The sequence below is a fragment of the Phaseolus vulgaris genome, chromosome 9 (assembly GCF_000499845.2).
Source record: "Phaseolus vulgaris cultivar G19833 chromosome 9, P. vulgaris v2.0, whole genome shotgun sequence".
Lineage (NCBI taxonomy): Eukaryota > Viridiplantae > Streptophyta > Magnoliopsida > Fabales > Fabaceae > Phaseolus > Phaseolus vulgaris.
In genome coordinates this window covers 26,669,495-26,688,850 of record NC_023751.2, presented here as the reverse complement: position 1 = coordinate 26,688,850, position 19,356 = coordinate 26,669,495, and the positions used below count along the sequence as shown (strand labels likewise).

The 19,356-nt window shown below is 33.8% G+C and overlaps 1 protein-coding gene across 5 annotated transcripts in view; it reads right to left on the bottom strand.

Annotated features, from left to right (window-relative positions):
* Positions 1 to 268: 268 nt before the first annotated feature.
* The window catches only part of LOC137822699 (serine/threonine-protein kinase ATM), a 68,613-nt gene continuing 49,525 nt past the window's right edge, over positions 269 to 19,356 (bottom strand). Inside the window, exons 51-78 of one of the 5 annotated variants that reach the window (XM_068627644.1) lie at positions 17,423 to 17,489; positions 17,274 to 17,348; positions 16,180 to 16,302; positions 15,888 to 16,052; positions 15,237 to 15,335; positions 13,994 to 14,145; positions 13,693 to 13,894; positions 12,276 to 12,323; positions 12,128 to 12,211; positions 10,488 to 10,571; positions 8,766 to 8,846; positions 8,564 to 8,653; positions 8,419 to 8,481; positions 8,042 to 8,182; positions 7,904 to 7,960; positions 7,707 to 7,766; positions 6,108 to 6,202; positions 5,907 to 6,015; positions 4,384 to 4,473; positions 3,760 to 3,839; positions 3,376 to 3,454; positions 2,512 to 2,558; positions 2,335 to 2,434; positions 1,838 to 1,969; positions 1,621 to 1,755; positions 1,469 to 1,534; positions 1,023 to 1,166; positions 269 to 649 (exon numbers count right to left, since the gene is read on the bottom strand). In XM_068627644.1, coding sequence (XP_068483745.1) covers positions 572 to 649; positions 1,023 to 1,166; positions 1,469 to 1,534; positions 1,621 to 1,755; positions 1,838 to 1,969; positions 2,335 to 2,434; positions 2,512 to 2,558; positions 3,376 to 3,454; positions 3,760 to 3,839; positions 4,384 to 4,473; positions 5,907 to 6,015; positions 6,108 to 6,202; positions 7,707 to 7,766; positions 7,904 to 7,960; positions 8,042 to 8,182; positions 8,419 to 8,481; positions 8,564 to 8,653; positions 8,766 to 8,846; positions 10,488 to 10,571; positions 12,128 to 12,211; positions 12,276 to 12,323; positions 13,693 to 13,894; positions 13,994 to 14,145; positions 15,237 to 15,335; positions 15,888 to 16,052; positions 16,180 to 16,302; positions 17,274 to 17,348; positions 17,423 to 17,489 — 2,746 coding nt within the window. In that variant the 3' untranslated portion in view covers positions 269 to 571. Of the gene's footprint in view, positions 650 to 1,022; positions 1,167 to 1,468; positions 1,535 to 1,620; positions 1,756 to 1,837; positions 1,970 to 2,334; positions 2,435 to 2,511; positions 2,559 to 3,375; positions 3,455 to 3,759; positions 3,840 to 4,383; positions 4,474 to 5,906; positions 6,016 to 6,107; positions 6,203 to 7,706; positions 7,767 to 7,903; positions 7,961 to 8,041; positions 8,183 to 8,418; positions 8,482 to 8,563; positions 8,654 to 8,763; positions 8,847 to 10,487; positions 10,572 to 12,127; positions 12,222 to 12,275; positions 12,324 to 13,692; positions 13,895 to 13,993; positions 14,146 to 15,236; positions 15,336 to 15,887; positions 16,053 to 16,179; positions 16,303 to 17,273; positions 17,349 to 17,422; positions 17,490 to 19,356 lie in introns of those variants that run through there. The other 4 variants (XM_068627645.1, XM_068627646.1, XR_011082962.1 and 1 more) reach the window with 4 other exon arrangements.

Below are 19,356 nucleotides of genomic sequence, written 5' to 3'. Positions count from 1 at the left end.
ATCTAAAGCTCAAAGGTATCTACATGATCTTTCCATTCTTCAAAGTCGTAGCTTTCTTCGAGTTGGACAAGATCAAGTTCATAAGCGCATTGCATGTAGGTGGGTCTGGAGGCACGAATCCCATGGTAGAAGTTCATAATATGCAAATATAATTTGAAATAATATTTTGATGGGTGCTTACACAACCATAAGATAAAAATTGTATTGTGAAACAAAACTAACTTAATTGATCCATTTTCTACCCCACAATTAATAAATTTATCAGCAATAAAAACTAAGAATGTCACCACTTATTATAAGAGATTTTCTTGTAGAGTTGTTTTTAATTGAAGGGTTGGTGGAAGGGATGTATTAAGTGAACAGGTGATACGAAAAAGCTATTCCTTTCGCATCCTTTAACATGCAACCATTTTACAACTCACCGAACAAAATTTCAAAAAATAATACAACAAAAAAAGCGAAAGAAACTGGTCACAGCATATGCTAATCGAGGAGGAAAAGTCCAACGAAGTAGATAACCGCCGCCTATACAAGATGATTCAGTATCAAAGGGTATAAAGAAGGGTGCCAATTACAACCAAGCTCCCCAACCAGGAAACATTTGACACAATCGCTCAGAATCAATTGCATCTTGGATGAGTTGTTGCACCTGCAAGTAAAGGTACCAACCATAATTTTATTTTTCATGGGATATTAGAATATGTACATTTTTAGACTGCAAACAACAGTACAAGTAGCCAGATGGTATTTACAAATTGCAGGCAATTGATGAACTATATTCTCCACTAAGATGGATGTAACTGTATGGTATGAGGGTCGAATATGAATGCACAATGTATCTAGCAGGTTAAACTCTTAAAGCGTAACACCACTCATTTTGACAAGTTTATGTTCCAACTTCAAATTGGATGAATATACATTATCCAACCCACTTTATCAGCTAAAATTGGATGAAGAAAAAAAAGAAAGAAAACGAAATAGTCCTTATTTAGTCATTTGGCAGAGATATGCCAACAAAATACCTGCCCGTGGATGCTACGCATTTCACCATCTTCATACCCATCTAGCTTTTGCTTGACACGTAGAAGGGCTCGTGTAGCATCCTTATTTCCTTGGTAATCATTTTGTGGTTCCTCCAAACTTGTATCAAAATCATCATCCAAATCCTGGGGAGAAAAGGAGAAAGGTCACGCTGTATGTAAATCAAGTAATACAAGTTGAACATATTTACAACCAGATCAAAATCGAGGAGAACCAGCAACATTCTTGAGAACCCAAAAAAGAATAGAATATCCAAGTCATTATGCTAAGTGCTAATTTAGGTTAGCAGTCCTCCTGTTATATACTTATTTCCACAATTTATGATAAGTGCTAATTTATGCTAGTCGACGAACACTCATGAGATGCTGAACATTTATTAAATAAAGAAACTAACATAAGACAGTCTAAAAACCTGCAGACACCGTACCTTTTGACGCTGCAAGGCTTTCAGAGGAGATAAAGCCCACTTATAAAGAGGATCGTGTATGAAAACCTGCAGAGGACACTCATCTTTTAGGAAGAGATTATAGAAAAGGAAGTTCAATTCATACTACAAAAATTTGACTGAAGTATGATTACTTCCACAATCGTCAGCAATGCTTCTTTGTTTGTCCGCATGACAGACAGTGTTTCCTCACAACATCTCCGGAAAACCCCCTCTACTCCAGTTACACCCATTCCATCAATTATGTCTCTTGTAAGCCTAAAGGGAACCTGCCAGCAGTTACAGGTGATATCAACAATCCAGATGAAGTATGGAAAAAAGGGCATGACTCAAGGACTATCAAGTACATACCCGTTCTGGGGTCTTAAGCATCCAGCCTTGTTCAAAAGCAACACCAAGATCTATGTGAATAACCTCAGCAGTCGCCTGATCAATTAAAATATTCATCGAATGTCGATCTCCAAGGCCCACGATATAGCCAACCTGAATATGAATCAACTAATAAGTATACCAAGGATTGTAATACATTGATGTAGATGTGATTTGGTGATCTTCCAGATATTTTTTTTTTTACTTAAAGGCTATTTTAAAATAAAACAGAAATCATATATGATAGTGGATCGAGATGACATGAATGGGCAACATATGAACGGCTAGTTCAGAAGTCAGAGTAGTATTCATTCCAACATGGTTGCACTATCCCAAAACATTAGATATTTCCCTTCAGAATTGAGGAAAAAAATATAGACCCTTCAAACAGGCGCACTTGATACCTATGAGCCATATTCAGGTCTGACAATCCATATGTTGAAAAAATAAGCATGCATGGAAAAGTATAATGCTATTACCATAGAACTAGCAGCAACACTTCGAGAATACGCAAGTCTCTTTTCAAACCACTCAGCTGGCTGTAGAAATCTCTCCAAGAAAAAGTAATGCATAACAGGCCTGCATGAAAATATGATTAAGCAATGAAGCCGATCACGTGATCTGGGTCATCTAAAAGATAAGGACAGGAAAGTTACCTGAAATTATTGCAAACTTCCTGGAATGCTTTGCGCTTGTCCCTCTCCTATCAAGAAAACATCAAACGTAGTATAGTATTATTCTATTTGACATAAAAAAAATAAAAGGTATTAAAATAAATAGCTTTGTTATATATTTATGCTATCAGTCTGTTTTTTCATTTTTTTGGTTTGCATGCAATTTGTCAATGCATAGTTTATTAGTTGAATAAGTTAAACGATTGTGAAGAATTGAAAAATGAATTTCACTTGATCATGCATAAGCACTAAAAGATCCCCAACATTATTATCTAATGTACTGCTTCACCAATTTCAATACAAACTATAATTGTAGCCTAAGTCAAAGCTATTTTGACGATGATGATGATGAAGATATAAATATTTGAGCACGAATGAAAGGGTTTCAACCAGTCCAGAAATGATAATTTTTCTGAGATTTACTCCACAGGAATTATTTATAAAGTCTAACCAGTTCCCATTCTCTTCACCGCCCCTGTTTAGTTAAAAAAGATGGTTTATTTACTCTATAGTGATCATTACATGATATCTTTTCTTCTCAAGCTATTGGCTTTTTATCAAGTTTATCAAACTTGATAAGATGAATGAGTCAGTCCGTTCCGCGGCTAAAGACAAATCCAATCTTTAGAATTATTTCCAGCACACCTTACAGCCCAGTTATGTAGTATTTAATTTAGGTCTTTAATCCAAACTAGACATTTTATATTTTATAGTAAACAGTTTTTTGTCCCCTCCCACTCAATTCTTTTCAGATATAAATTCAGATTGTCATCACCTTAGAAAACTATAAAACAAACAGTATATGATAACTAAGTTGACATAAGTACTTAAATATTATCTTCTTACATTTGCCATGTGCTCTCGGCATTTAAGGAATGACCAATCTCCCATTCCATAGCGACCATGAGCACCTCCATTTCTCATGCTGAAAGTTGAAGAAAAACTGTTAGATATAAAGCCATTCATGGTACAGTATTAGTCTATGACCATATGGTCTAGAAATTGATCCATGTTCCCTAATAAATGCCATATTTTAGCAAAGGTAGGGTAAAGAGTGCATTGTCCATTTTTCAAGCCCAAAGGGTTTTTGATAGAAGGGGTTAATATAAAACCATTCATGTACTTTCACGCAATAGCTTTTGGGATAGTTGGTTGACAACATGAATCAGTTGCTTCAAAGATAAAAAGATCAAGAAATTGTGCAGCAAAACTTGTCTTTCTTTGACTGACCTCCCTATAAGGTATTCACCGAGAGGAAGAGTTCCATTAACCCACTCAAGAACACCAGCACTTGGAGTAAAAGGAACAACCTGTTCATAGAAAGTTAAAATTCTAAACCATTTTAAGAACTTAATCTCTTCCTGCCATAACTTCAAAACTATAGTACAAAATAGACAATCTGAAGGAAAAAATAATTTCATATAACCCTCAAGTACATCCCTTTTCGGAGTTAAGTTTATAAATGCTTAACCAACAAAGAAGAAATGGACGTTCTTTTGATTTTTAGGCAGAAAAAATATAGAGTAGGATTTTATTTTCCAGGCCAAGAAATTCCTACGCAAGTCTGAAGCAGAACATAAATGTTTAGGAAGTAGCCTTTATTGTGCAAGGGAAAAAATTATATGAAAAAACTGTCATGGGAACAAGATCATTCTGCAAAAGCATATTATGCATAGTAAACAGGCAATTCTAATTCAAGAGTAATGCAAAATTAATGAAATTCCCATCTCACTTTACATGTTACTCCCTGAAACTGTTTACAGATAGTTGATTGACTCTGTCAATGACATTGTTACAATTCACAAACCAATCACCAGCACTAAAGACCAAGAACTTTAAAACAGCAGAATATACCTTGTAGGTCCGAACTCCTAGTCTTCTTTTCCATGTATCTTGATGGTTCCTGAGGAATGTGTTGACTAAACCAAAGAATTGTTCCATTACCTACAAGAAATCAGCAGTTTAATATAACCATCAAAATAAACAACATATATGAGAAAAATAAGATTCCTTTAGACATGCAGATTCCCTTGTAGAAAATGTGAATAAAGAAAGAGATAACATGTCTTACACTATTACTAATAATATATACCGAAATCTCTAACTTGGACAAGCCAAAAAAGTTTTCTAAAATAGGATATATAGACTTAATATCTTTAGTAGTGTTATCGATATCGGATAATGGATCATCGGAGACCCCATAAATACTTTATAAAGCTATAATGGAAATCATAATGGGTTATGGCGGAAGGTGTTGTGGCAGAGATAAAAAAATGAGTTGTGGATTGCAATAAGTATAATGTTTTAAATGGGTCAAAAATAGGTCCAGAAAAACTAATTTTAAAAGTGTAGGTTTTGACTCTTAATTAGGTTTAACAGCTCATGCAAATGCAACACATTCAAATTTTATTTGAATAATTAGGGTTTTAGGGTTTTATTAGTTAAAAATTGGAATGGGCCAAAGGCCCAAACTTATTAGGGTTTTTCAAAATTAGGTTTAAGGTCCTTTATCTTTGTCATGCGTCACATGGTCCCTTCTCATTTATATTAAGAAATGGGTTTTAAGCCTAACTCAACCTTATAAAACCGGATTATAAGGTGAGATTTGCACTCACTCATATACTATGAAATTTTTTTAGCTCTAGCCGATGTGGGATCTCCAACACACTCGCTCACGCCAAGACCTACCAACTCGTGCATGGGACTATATATTATGGATGGTAGTACGATAGCGGGTAGCCTGATAAATCCAACAAACTCTCGCTAGGATAGACTCTAAATCACTCTGATACCATATAAAAAAGTGAACTTTAAGACTAACTCAACCTTATAAAACTGGCTTATAAGGTAAGATTCACACCCATTTATATACTATGAAAATTCCTTATCTCTAGTGGATGTGGGATTTTCAACAATTTACAAATGTGATAACAGTCTAAATATATAGACTATTTACAACCTAATTAAGGAAAGAAATAATAGGTAATTAAAGCTATACAAATCAAATCAAATCTCCAAAAGATATCAAATGAAAAAACGGAATCTGTACTAATTATGGAATAATTATCTCCTAATCATGCAACATATATCAAATGACTAAAACCAGAACAAAAAATTATATATGAATAGCAAAAACTAATACTTTAGAGTATAGCAACCAAAATAAAAAAATTGAGGTAAATTATATGGGCTAAAAATGTATTTAAAGCTTTAATTTAATATTACAATTAACAAAAAGCAGTGTTTTGAAACATAAATTTCTCTAATAAGGCTTCAAATTTGATTTTTTTTCTAAACATGGACAAATAAATAATTTGGCACAACTTCAATAATAGATGCAAAAAAGATTACAAAGCATAAGCTAAAGAAATTCATACAGCATCCTGTCTTAGGTCATCATTTCCAGATTTTGCCAGTTGTCGATATCTGCAGCCATCAGAACCAAAGCATTCAACAACTTTTGGAGCATTTATACCATTCATTATCCTGCACACCAAACCAGCACAAAGTAGATTGATGCATCAAATTTTGCATCCTACAAAAATGCTCTTTCAATGCTACAAATGTTTGATACTTACATAACTGAATCTGCTAGTCCTTTGAAGTAAGGAAAAGTTCCTTCACGATACTGACAACTATGATCAATTGATACTGTAGCTGTCACTACAGGTACCTAAATGTCCGAAGTACATGCAAATATACAAGTTTAGCTTTGACAACGTATCTTCAATGCTCATGTAAATATATACAACCAAAATGTAATAGGAAATGTATACACAGGCAGGCAAAAATTATGCGAAAAAAAGATCAATATAAGTTAAAATCTTCTGCACTATGACATTTTAACCGGTCTGGTCTTTCTAAATTAGATTTTCTTAGTGGGTTTGGTATGACCTCCAGGTTTGCTGTTCTGTTTTCTTTTTAAATAATATTTAGATATGCTACAACTGATTGTTACAAGCTAGAGTGACAACCTGGTAGGGATTGTAGCTAGTGTAGTGATGCCTAAGCACAACTGTTTCATTTTAAAATATAACTTCCTATTTGAAGTTTTTAAATATTCTGAGTTTATGCCTTAGAATCTTCTTCATATGTTAGACATGCTCAATAGCTGAAGTCGTCCAATGATTTGAAGATGTTTTTTGATATTTCTTTAGTTACTTAGGAGTTAGTTATTTTCTGTCAACTATCTTTGCAGGCCCATTATATATAAGGTTGCTTGTGTAACTAACTAGTATACAAGAAGTTTGTAATTCTTGGAGCGTTTGTTGCAATCCTCTAAGTGAATCTCTCACATTTTTTTCCTCTGTTGATTGCAATTCTGTAGCCATCCAGTAGACTCATCTAGTATAAAGAGAATTCTTTTCTCAAACTATTTTTGTGTTCTTTCTTCCATGTGCATTCTGTGTTGTTTGTTTATTCCTGCACACTTGATACCACGATCACCAACATTCTCAAATATACCACAATCCAAAATCTTAGAGCAATTCACCGATTTGATCAACACATGTTATTATGATTTGAATTACATTACAAAGAAATATTTAAATATATTCACCAGAGTATTACACACATGTTTCAAGCTTTATACTTATTTGTTTCAGTACCTCCTAATCCAATTAATATTTTGGTTTGACAAAATATTTATATTTTGATATGTAAGTATACATGTTGTTTACCCTACAATACAAGTCAATTAAATTATGGTCACAGGATTTTTATTATTTTTCAAATATAATAGATTTTTTATTTTATGCAAAAATTAGAACTTCATTTTTTTTGGAAATATTTTTGTTAAAATCCCAAAAGTAACATGATGTAAATACAGATCATATTTTAAAATCCCAAATGTAAAATTGATAATAGAATACTTTAGAGTAAATATTACATACATTAACTGTTGATATCATTTCCAATTATTGTATATGGACCTCAACTGTGTATGTACTATTTCGTAACAAAACACATCCAGAACAAGTTTTTGAAGAAATGACATTTGAACGTTACCCATACTAGAAAATGTTATTGGAAATGTCACCATTTTGGGCAAGCAACAATATAGCTATTAATTTTCCCCACTGTCCAGTCTCCGAAAGTTGTCCCCAAAAAACCACCATTCAGTCATTGCATCAACGAGAAAGCTACATTATCACATAGAAATTTAGCAAGCCACTTACAAGTTCTAGCATCGGCAGATTACGCAAGTCCCTTGGTAGGGTCACCTTTTTATTGGTATCCTGCATAAATAGTCCAATCAGAACGCTGTAAAACTAAAGATTTTCAGGTCACTAGGCAAGCCAATGATAGAAATAACTTCAAAATGCATTCATGGACATAAGAAAGAATGGATATGAAAAATATAAAAACATGTCACCTCTCGCTTTGTTTCCATCTCAGCAAGTCTGATATAAATCTCCACCATTTGTTTCATCTACATATGTAACAAACAGTTTGAAGTTAATTGATTGCTAATTGGAACTTAGAAAATATAGAATACAAAGAGTGATGTTACTTGTTGAATGATAGCTCCATGATAAGATGACAACTCATTTAGAAGATTTTCCGCTGCAAGCTTTTTGTCAATATCAACCACAAATGAACTTTTACTACGCTGTTTGTCCTTGATACGGTCACCGTTTGCCAGAGCCAGAAGCTAAATAGAGAATAGATGATGAAAATATTTTTCATCAGACAATTATTGTTAGAAGCATTTAATGCCTAAAACATATTCAAAAATTGCCACAGAAAATAATTTCATATTGAAACAAGTACAGTCAAACAGAACAAGGATGGTTTATGTTTTCCCTTAATCTCAAATTTTTCTTTTAAAAATAAAAGAATCATTCGCATGTAAATAATTGCCTATTAATGGATAAAGGAACTACTTACTTGAAGTATTGCATGATATGGATGATCAATGGCCATTTTCTTCACAAGAGAAACCAATGCAAACTGCATACTCCATGTTCATATTAAATAAGAAATTATAAACGAGAAATAAGTAAAGCATATATAGAGTTGGAGAAACCACAACCTGGAAATTGAGATGTCCATGACCATCCTTTGCGTTACCCATTCTAGAGGCAATTTGATATACTAAAGGTATAAATTTGAAAGATTGAACCTTCGAACAGATTAAAATGGAATCAACATACAAAACCAATAAAAACAATCTTAAGCTATGGGTAAAAGTCATATAAATCAGAATGATTGATTGGAAAGGTTTTACTATATACCTCATCAATTGTGCTAAGCATGCTATTTACAACATCCTTTTTTGAAGAGAGACTGAACCACAACGTAACAATTCGAAACACCTGAGCAAACAAACACGTTAAAGGAAATCACATTGACAGGCAAACACATATTAGGTATGGCTTGAATAATGAGAGGGAATAAAAAAAATATTATTCATAACAATCATGCTAATTACATTTTCTACTCCTCTATTAGGAACAACCACATTCTCATAAAAATGGGAATAAAATTTGAAGGAATTAATGTGAATTTTCTAATAATATTTTTCCTGATTACTATGGAGATATTAGGATATTTTTATCCTATTATTATTCATTGGTAAATTCGTAACTTGCCTATAAGATATTGGAATTTGTATTTAGGAAGTCCCTTAGTGAACATGTCTTGTAACCACCAGATCCCTGTTAAGATTATCTTTGATGCAACCCTTATCACCTAGAGACACATACCAGCTGTATCGAATGAACTCTTTCCTCTCATGGACAGGGTACCCAATCTAGAGGACTTAGTCATTTATTAAATCATTGTTCTTAGATGATCAAGTTCCTCTTTATAGGCTTTCATGTCATGATCTGGCTGAGGAGGATATTGCGTTGATTTGTTTCTTCATGTTCTAAGGCAGTTTGCCTGCCCATTGTTGCCTCCCATGGCTCCAGTCTTTATCTCTCCCACGGAGTTTGAATCATGTTTCCTTACTACGCCAAACCTTTTACAGTATCAACAATATTCTCTACAATCTTCTTTTACAAAGGGCTTTCCTCCAGTGTTTGATCCCTTGAAGACCCATTTCTTGTTGTCATTGCATTGGAGGTTCCTCTATTAAGCTTGACAGTCCTCCAAGTTTTTTCTTTGCTGACAATGAAGAACACTTCCAACACCTCCAAGTTCCTTTTTCCACTCAAGAACAAGTGTCCTTAAGAAATTATCAAGGTCTGCACATTAAATTAGTTGGTTCAGTTTTTATCCTTCCCTCTTACCACACTCATACTATGTTATTATTAAGTTGTTTGTTCCTTCTATCACTAAGAATCTAGTAAGTGTGAGCAAATTTTCTGGTGACAATCATCTTTGCTTTGAGTCTCACCCTACTTGCTTTGTTGTCAAATCTCAGGTTGACCACAATATCTTGCTAAGTGGTCTTCTCAGTTCTAATGGCCTATAACCTTGCTATATTTACTTTTAAACTCTTCTGAGAGGGTTGTGCCATCACAAGTGAAGTCTACAATTCTATTGTTTCATCAACCATACATACTTCTTCTCCCTTTTCCTCCAAACATTGTAAATTCACCCTCTCACTTTGTTGTCCCAGTGACATAATAGAATTAGCCACCTTAGCCATGGGCAAGTCTCATAGGCTTCATTCTTATATCTCTAATAATGTTTATTTTGTTCCTTTAAGTTAATTTTCTGAGACTTATGGGGACCGACACCCATGCCATCTTCCATCAATTGCAAATGTATTTAGGTTGTCTAATGAATTATAACCTAGTTATTACCGGAAAAAGATAATATGATAAATACAAGAAAACTAATTATTTAGAAATAATTTAAAAATAAATCTGTACAAAATCAGAAATAAGGAAATAAACATATCTTAGAATAGAGATAGACACAGGTGTCATATGATAAGTTCAATCAAAGCTTTAAGCACACATTCAACAAATTATTAGTAATGAAGGAAACTAAGAGGAATTACGTACCACTCTCAAGTCATACTTGTCACCTATGACTAAACACCGCTTATACCCCTCCAATGCCAGGCTAAGAAAATTGTCCCGGTCATCCTGGCATTTTGAGAGGCAGAAAATATTTACTACATTATACATTCAAGGTTGGGATGAGTATAAGAAAAAGTAGAATTATTTATCAATAGGAAAATGACAATTGTATTAAATTAATATGCAAGATTTAATATAAGATTTCACAACTTAAGTTTATTTAGCAATTTAATTGGGGATTATTTACCAATTTGAAATGTTTAAATCTATTTACCAAACCTTTTCATTTAGTTCCACACATAATCATATAGAAGTTTCTTCTTAACAGTTGAGAAGAGGTTAGATATATGAGAAAAAAAGATTTTACCATATTAATTCAATTTGTAAACTAGTACAAGAGGGTTTATATAGAGCTCTACACCCCTAGAATAATGATTGCAATATCTCCTTTAGTATCCTACAATATCTTACATGTAGTAATTACAAAGATCGATAATATCTCCTTGTTTCCAAAAAATATCTTTTCATAACTCAACACTCCCCTCATGTTGGTGAGCGGATATATTAAGAATAAAGAAAATAAATATAGGATTAATATTCCTTGAGTAATATACACATAGGGTTATTGTTAGGCAAGAAAATAAGGACAGTATATGGAGGGTGTATCACAGAAGAAAATTCAAAAATAAAGGATTAAGGGGGTAGTGAGTTAGTTACGGGTGGTCTTTAAATAAAGACCAACCTGATATGGGAGAGGGTAGCTAATTTGTATGTGTAAAGTGTTGACAGGATAATACCTGTGTGAAAGGAACTGTTTTCCTTTGTAATTCTTTTGAGTGTTCTGTAAGTGCTGGAATAAAAACAGAGTTATTCTTTCTTTTATCTTTGTTCATTGAGAGAGTCTTTGTTTTTCTTTTTAGGAACCTATCAATAACAAAAAATAAGGGCTAAGCCCGTTACATTCAACACTCTGCCTCAAACTGGTGCATATAAATCGTATGTACCAAGCTTATAACAAATATAATCAATTCTAGGTCCCATAAAGATTTAGTGAAAATATTTGCTAATTGATTATTTGAAGCAACAAACTCTTTTTAAGTCGCCAAACACAATATTTTCTCGAATGAAATGACAATAAATCTCAATATGTTTGGAGTGTGGAGAACTTCTTGGCACACTCATCGATCAAAATGGAGGTATTGGTCATGATGATAGTGGCAAAGAGAGCGAGTGGTACAGCGTGAAAAGTCCAGGGTGCACATCATGCAACCAAAATAAACAAAGAAAATGGGTGTACTTTAGGCAAGCCTAAAAAGAACCACAACTAAGTCTAGGATGAATAAGAACGAGGAAGCAGAGCCCCCAAGATTGGGAACTCTAATACCAAAAGGGAAAGAGTTTAGATATATGAGGAAAACATATCTGATTCTATTAATTCAATTATAAATCAGTACAAAGAGGGTTTACATAGAGCTCTACACCCCTATAATAATGACAATAATATCTCTTTTAGTATCCTATAGTATCTTAGAGCTATTAGTTACAATTATTGATCATATGTCTTTGTAACTCAACATTATATTTTCATAACTCAACACTAACTCGTCAAACAAAATAAATACCTGCAATTTCTGGGCTTCTTCCTTGTCCATTGTTACTTGCTTTTGCAATTCTTGGATTTTCATTGAGTAGTCAATTTTCTCCCCCTAAATTATACTATACGAGTTAGGGCATAGGAGAATGAAGAAGTAAAAAAAATATTTTAACTACCTTTGTTGAACTCCTTAACCTCTTTATGAGTGCTTCCAACTCTATTGTCTGTAGAATTAACAATAGCATGAGGTCCATGACAATAAGTAATAGCATTTCGCATTAAAAAAACTTAATTAGTGAATTTTATGAGGGGTTAGATTTCAGCTTTTTAATTATTATTTACTTCATTGCATACTCAAATCACAATATTTCACCATTCAGGGATTAGGATGAACTATCCAGAATTTTCTTGTATCTATGTGTACTTGTATTTGTATCTATATATTTAAGATAAAGAATAGGCACTAGAGAGATGTAATATCTACTAATTGATCAATAGCATTCACATACGGCATAGTAATTTCTCCATAGAAGCAATGCATAAGACTACCCACCTATTTCTTTTAGCTATATATGCGTTTACTTTTACTTTTTCATGAGGCATGATTGCTTCCAAGTAGAAAGCAAAAGTTATCTGTCTATCACTTGGAAAGTCAACCAAATCTGTATCTGCACAAACAAAATATGGATTTTGCGTCTATTCTCATATTTTACTCTCAAGATTTGAATCACTGCATCTGAATCATTGGCAGAGTTAAGAAATTTAATTACTGTGTTTACAGTTCTGTCGATTGCAGTTATCTTTAGTAACTAACTAACAAGAAGGTTCAACTTTCCACAATCTAATATCTTCCAAGATCTGTTATAAGTTTAACATCCAGATATAAGTAGTATTAATGGGCTCAAAGTCTAACATCCTAATCACTTGAAAGAAACGGAACTTTTATATTTTCAGTATGTTTCTAATACAAGATCTAATACAGATTTTGGAAGGGACTGGATTTGCTAACTCCTGTCGCATGAAGTTGTTTTTTTTTTTTGATCAGCAATAAATGAATAAAATTAAGGGGATACTTAAAGGGTATCCCAACCCGTGTACCACAACCACAAAGTTACACTTCCACAAAAGAAAGTATAACCAAAAACCTAAGCCTACAAAAGGGAATGCCAAACCCAAACCAGCACTTATAAAAGAACCAAATGACAGAACCAATAAAATAACAGCACCCAACACCCAACTGCAGTCCAAAGAACAGCACAGCAACACCTAAAAAATCCTAACACTCTTCACCAGTTTTCCAAGCTGCTCCCCACGGCACCCTTCTAATCACACCCTCTCCAATATTCTATGGATTAGATGAATATACAGCAACTACTCACAATTCCCTTTCACATGGATATATACACACACAGCGAAACAGATCAGAGTGCATAAGGAAATAAGAATCTAGAAAAATAGAAAATACAGAAACCTCAACAAACATTACTCATATTCCTAAATAACAAAATACAAAATAAGAAAACCCCAACAAATGTCATCCATAATTCCCATCATCTTGTGCTTGCCACATATTCAAACCAAACAATTAGGTACCTTATGCTTTCTTAAACGCATTGCTGCTTGCCATTCATTTGAGTTAAGTCTTTCTTCATGGTTTCTAAATAGAGCATCAGCATAGTGTGCAAGATGAAAATGAGTTTGGCATTTCCTTTTCATGGCATTCTTAGCTGTAGCATTCACATCCTCGGCAATAGAGACTGCAGGTTTCAAATACTTCTCCAAAATTGTTCTTGAGCTGCAATTTTACATCAAAATAGGGAAATAACAACCAAGTGAGCATAAAGAGAAAGCATATTATTAAAACATTACACAGAATTAAGTTTTCTTCCATAACTTGCTAGATCTAGTTTCTGCAAGCCACTTCCCAATTAACCGAAATGCATCTGAAGCCTCCTCGTCAGAGCGGTAATTCTGTGATATATACATTGCAAGGTTGATAGCCATCACATTTTGACCTTGAGCACGGAAAAGCTTTGCTTCTTCAAGCTGCAACGCAAAAGGTAAATTACTTGGCAAGGTTAATGACAATCATACTACTACTGACTAATTTGTAAGTGTTAGAATTCATGGTAATAAGAGTTGAGACAGTTATTATTGACATGGCAGCTAACAGAATTCCTTACAAACAGTTTGAATAGACTGACTGACTATATCCAGAGATGTGTTGGCCCTCTGTGGGCCCACTCAGAAAAAAAGACACGAGGCATGGACTAGATCCACTATACATATATCAAATGGTGAGAATCGACAAAGCAAGAAGCAGAAGCAAACATGCATATATTGTTACCTTCTTTTAATAATATTTAGCACTATACTGGACAACAATTCAAGTGCACCAAGCCAATCAGGTCTTAAGAAGAACAGAGCATAAGAATAAGTTTAAAAGAGAACTAAAGTAGAGAATGTAATATTTTTGTTGAATTTTATAGATGATTTGCATCCAAAACAGGGTATTGATAACAATAAAATTTGTGAAATCCTCCCAACTCTTCCTTATGTGTGCCATCACAGCGGCCCCCATCTGCTGCACAAATCCCTTCTTTTCCAAATTCACAGCTCTCCCTTTGTCTCACTCTACTTTATCATACATGCAGACATGATGGACTCTCGGAAAACTTGGCTCTTCCATTAACTCGTATAATCACCAAAATTCATGTTCGCATCTTGTTACAGCTAATGAGTACCAACATCGTTATGCTATAGCATGAGCAAAGCTCATATTTCTCACTTGCTTCTTGTAATTGAGATGAAAATTTGATTTCCTTAGGAATTGTGAACAAAACAAATGGTTTTATAAACTAAAGAATTTAAATTTCTACAATTCTATTCCTCTATATTTTAAATTCTCCTGTATTTTATGTTGTTCAATGCAAAACATACTAATGGTTTAATGTATAATCATATTTCAAAGTTTGTCTTCATTTGCAGATGAAATGCAGTTCATTGAATTTGTCCACTAGTCCAGGGCATACACCCAAAATTACTGCTTTGGAAATTGGCATTGAGGAAAGGACCAGTACAGTACTGTCTATCTCCAGATATGATGAACACACACAACATAGTAGCGGCCCCCTTACCCGTCCAAGCCAATATAAGGATGAGCTTTGCCCTTTGGTTTCAATAGAAAGGAGTTTAAACTCATGCAGAGCAGAGGCTGCTTGAGAGAACCTACATCCCTGTAAAATGGAAATAACATAAAATTAAAAATTAAAAATAAATCTGTTTCATGGTTTCAAGAAAATTATAAAGGCCCAACTTCCCTAAAAGTTTAGGTTGTTAGTTAGAGACCCAACTCAACCCAATAATAATTTTACCTCAACATATCCTGTTATACAAAAGTTGTGAAGCTTGAAGTATAAATAAACAATGTACAGGCCACTTTATACGTTTAAATAATTTTAATTAGAATGGCAGTGCCAAGGATAGAATCCCTTCCCACTTTGTAAAGGGGTTATAAATTTTTAACACCATGTCAAGCACCAAATCTCCTAAAATCTTCAAGTGTTTGTAACATCCAAAGGAATAGATTTTTTTCTATCTCTAACTGATAGAATTCACGCAAATATGAGATTGCAGAATGGAAAGAGAGAATTGAAAGCTATATTATTAGACTTGAAATGTCTATCCTATATATAGATAGATAGACTACAAGAGATCATAAGAAAGGCTATTTACAAGAGAAGGGAAAATTTATATGTCTATGTCTAATAGTAACAGTAAGGAAATACCTTGCGGAGTGTGGTGGCAGACTGCAGAAGATGTTGCAGCACACAGTCTCTAGAGCTTAAAATTTGAAGTAAAACTCTTCGAAATGCTATAAATGGTTCTAGCAAATTCATATGCAATTGCGTCCTTTGCAAAATTGAGCACCACTCCATATCCAGCCATGACAACTAGTAGACAATAAAAACAGTTCAAGGCTTCGATGCTGATAGTAATCACTGTGCGAAAGTCATAATATATTTTGCAGAGTGAAGAAAATAAAGATTCTTCCATGAAGGACTGAGGTACACTAGACACCTGCTCAATGGAAGGAATCACAGGCTCAGAAGAATTGTTTGGCTTCAGCATACAAAATTTTGTGCTATTATCTTGGCAAGTTGTCCAGCGTAAATCCCAAGCCATGCCAAGATGATAAAGCATCTGTTGAATTCAAAGTAGTTAGTATCTTACGATTCACGATATGTATCGTACGAAACGATACGGTTTCACCCTCCCACGATACGAATCGTGTGAAGAATCTTTTTCGTTCCTGAATCTTAGCTGTATCATGCGATTCGCACAAAGAATCGCTGAATCCCGAAATGAAACGATTCCGTATTGTGCGAATCAGTGTAGATTTTAAAAAATGAGTAAATAAAAAAAGATAGACATAATTTGTTTAATAACATGTATGCACCATAGAGGTTGTTTTGGTGAAATTGTGTGGTATATACATATATATATAATTTATTGTATCTTGTATGTATACATATCTTATATATTTAAGTATATATTAAACTTTTTAATGTTTATGAATCTTACGATTCACGATACGAAACGATTTACGATTCATAATATCAGCTCTCCGATACACTACTTGTATCTCGATTCTACTTGAATTACACATATGAGTTATTATATTACTATATGAATTACACAATCCATCATCTTGAAAAAGAACAAGTAAAATCAAACATGCAAGCTAACCAATAAAATCCATAAAATGCTATCTATCCCATTGCAGCAACATTACATAGGTGCATATATTCCATGGAACATTTCTTTAATTTGTGTATAATTTATAACAGTATACAGGCTACTTGATGTGGAGGATAAGATACCCTCACTACGGAAGGACTTGGCCTAACTTAATTGAAAAGATATCTCAAGTAGGGGACCAAAGCATTATAAAGAATAGTTTGGCCACATTCATAACCATTGTGGGATAACAGGTCCTTAATTTCATTTACGCAAGATGGAATATGTATTGGACCTTATAAGGACTACTTTGACCATACTCCATGACAATGATCTTAGTAGAAACCAAAAGGGGTTCAAGGGCAACAATAAGAAATATGATGTAGTGGCAATATATATCATGTTAAGAATCTACATATTAGACAAGTGGATACCTGTAGTTTGATGATAGTCAAATAAATGTACTCAGTGCTCTCTTCGCTTGCATGAGAAACAGATAACACTAGCTCCTAGAACACATAAAACATTTATATATGCATAATGTCCTCAATTGCATCAAGACAAGTTAGGAAAGAAATATTACCTGCTTTGAATCTCTTAGTTTTATCTGGAAATCACTCAAATCACCCTCCTCAAGTGCCCTTAAACAACTGAATATAAGAATAATTAAACTGATATTTCATGAAAAGATTCGTTTTTCTATGGTATAAATTGACTTTCATTCCTAATAGCCAAGATGAACTGCACATCATTCATCACCAAATAACACATAAGAAAAAATATATGATATGATATAAGGATAGGATAAGAAACGGATATGATAGGATAAAAAATAGATAAAAATTAGACTTATTTGATGGTTGGTGCACACCATGAAAAGGACTAGAAAATAAGTTGTGGTGATAGTGAGGTGATTATGGTGGTAATAATAATGGCAATACAGTGACAACAAATATTATACTTTATAATCTGTTAGATTTAGTTTTTTCTCATTTCTTAAAATGAGTCAAAATGGTCCATCGGCAAGACAAAAGGTTGGGTCTAAATCAAAATTGGTTTGGACCATGAGTTAGGTCAGAAAGGTTTTGCTGAGGCACCCATTTTGACAACTCTAACAAATAGTCAAATGGTAGCATATAGTGATGGTGATAATGACAACAATGATAGTTGTGATGACAATGGCGAAAATGGTAATAGTGAGATGGTGGTGGTGATGATGATGGGTAGAAAGGTATAAAAAATTGTAGAAGTGTTGGTGTGTTAATGATGAGATCAAAAGTGGTATGTTAATGATGTGATAAAAAGTGGTGTGTTAATGATGACATCAGCTTTTCTAAAAGTTCTGAAAGTTGCTCAACTTTTTTAAAAAGGTGCTTTTTAAAGAATGGTTCACTAAGTTCAGAGGGTAACTACCAAATAAATTTTCTTCTCTGAATCGAAGATCTTCTCCCTTCTTCTTCTCCGGTGACCCTCTCTTCTACGGTGACGGAACTTCTTTTCGGTTCCTCACTTTTCTTCTTCTTCCACTACTCTTCTTCTCACCTCCGTCACTGGTAAATTTATATTTTTCGTGTTCCTCACTTTTCTTCTTCATCTCTTCTATTCTCCACTGCGTTCTTAACTTGATTTATAGGCAAATTGATTATCGTTGTGACTGTCCGTTTCGTTTTCTTATTAAGTTTTTTGGGATTTTTGGAAAAAATTAAATGAATCACAGATCTTTCATCTCCTTTTTCATATTTTCTAGAATGTGATTGAATAGGAAATAACGGAACAGAATCGAGAATCCCACGATTCACTCATGTCATGATTCACACCCAAAAACAAGTCATGATCCAATTTGAATCAGCAAGGTCAAGTTTTGACTCGAATCGCGATTCGAATCTTACGATTCGAACGATTCTAACTACCATGGACGACATCACAAGTGGTGTGTTAAAAGTGGTGATGGTGTAGCGGTAGTAGCTATAGTGGAGATGAAATGTTAATAGTTATGGAAACAATGATGATGATGATGATAAAGGTGGAAGGGGGAGAAAATTTTAGTCTGGATGGTAAGAGTGGTTGTGGGTACTATAGCAATTGTGGGGTGGTGGTGGCACTAACTATGATGGTGACTATTCGGTGAAAGTTGCTACAATGGAAATGACAATAATTGTGGAGACGCTGTTTATAGAGAAAGAGAAAAGTGTAGCAGGTAAATAACTACTAGAAAAACAAACTACATAATATTTTATTCTTGGCAAACTACTTTACACATGTAATACAACATTCACCTCTTGGGATAAGAAATACATAAACTAACAAGACAAGATAGGGAATGGCTAAGAAAATCATAAACTGTTGGTAGAACAAACAGTTGATTATAGCAAGATAGGTACTTTGCCTATCCTATTATATCTGGCCACCAAACGAGTCCTTAGAAGTAGTCTGTTATTTTTCAGCTCAGTCAGTTACTAACTCAAATTAGTTAGCAATAGCTGTAGTACCCCTATGGTTAGTGAGTTAGTTACAGTA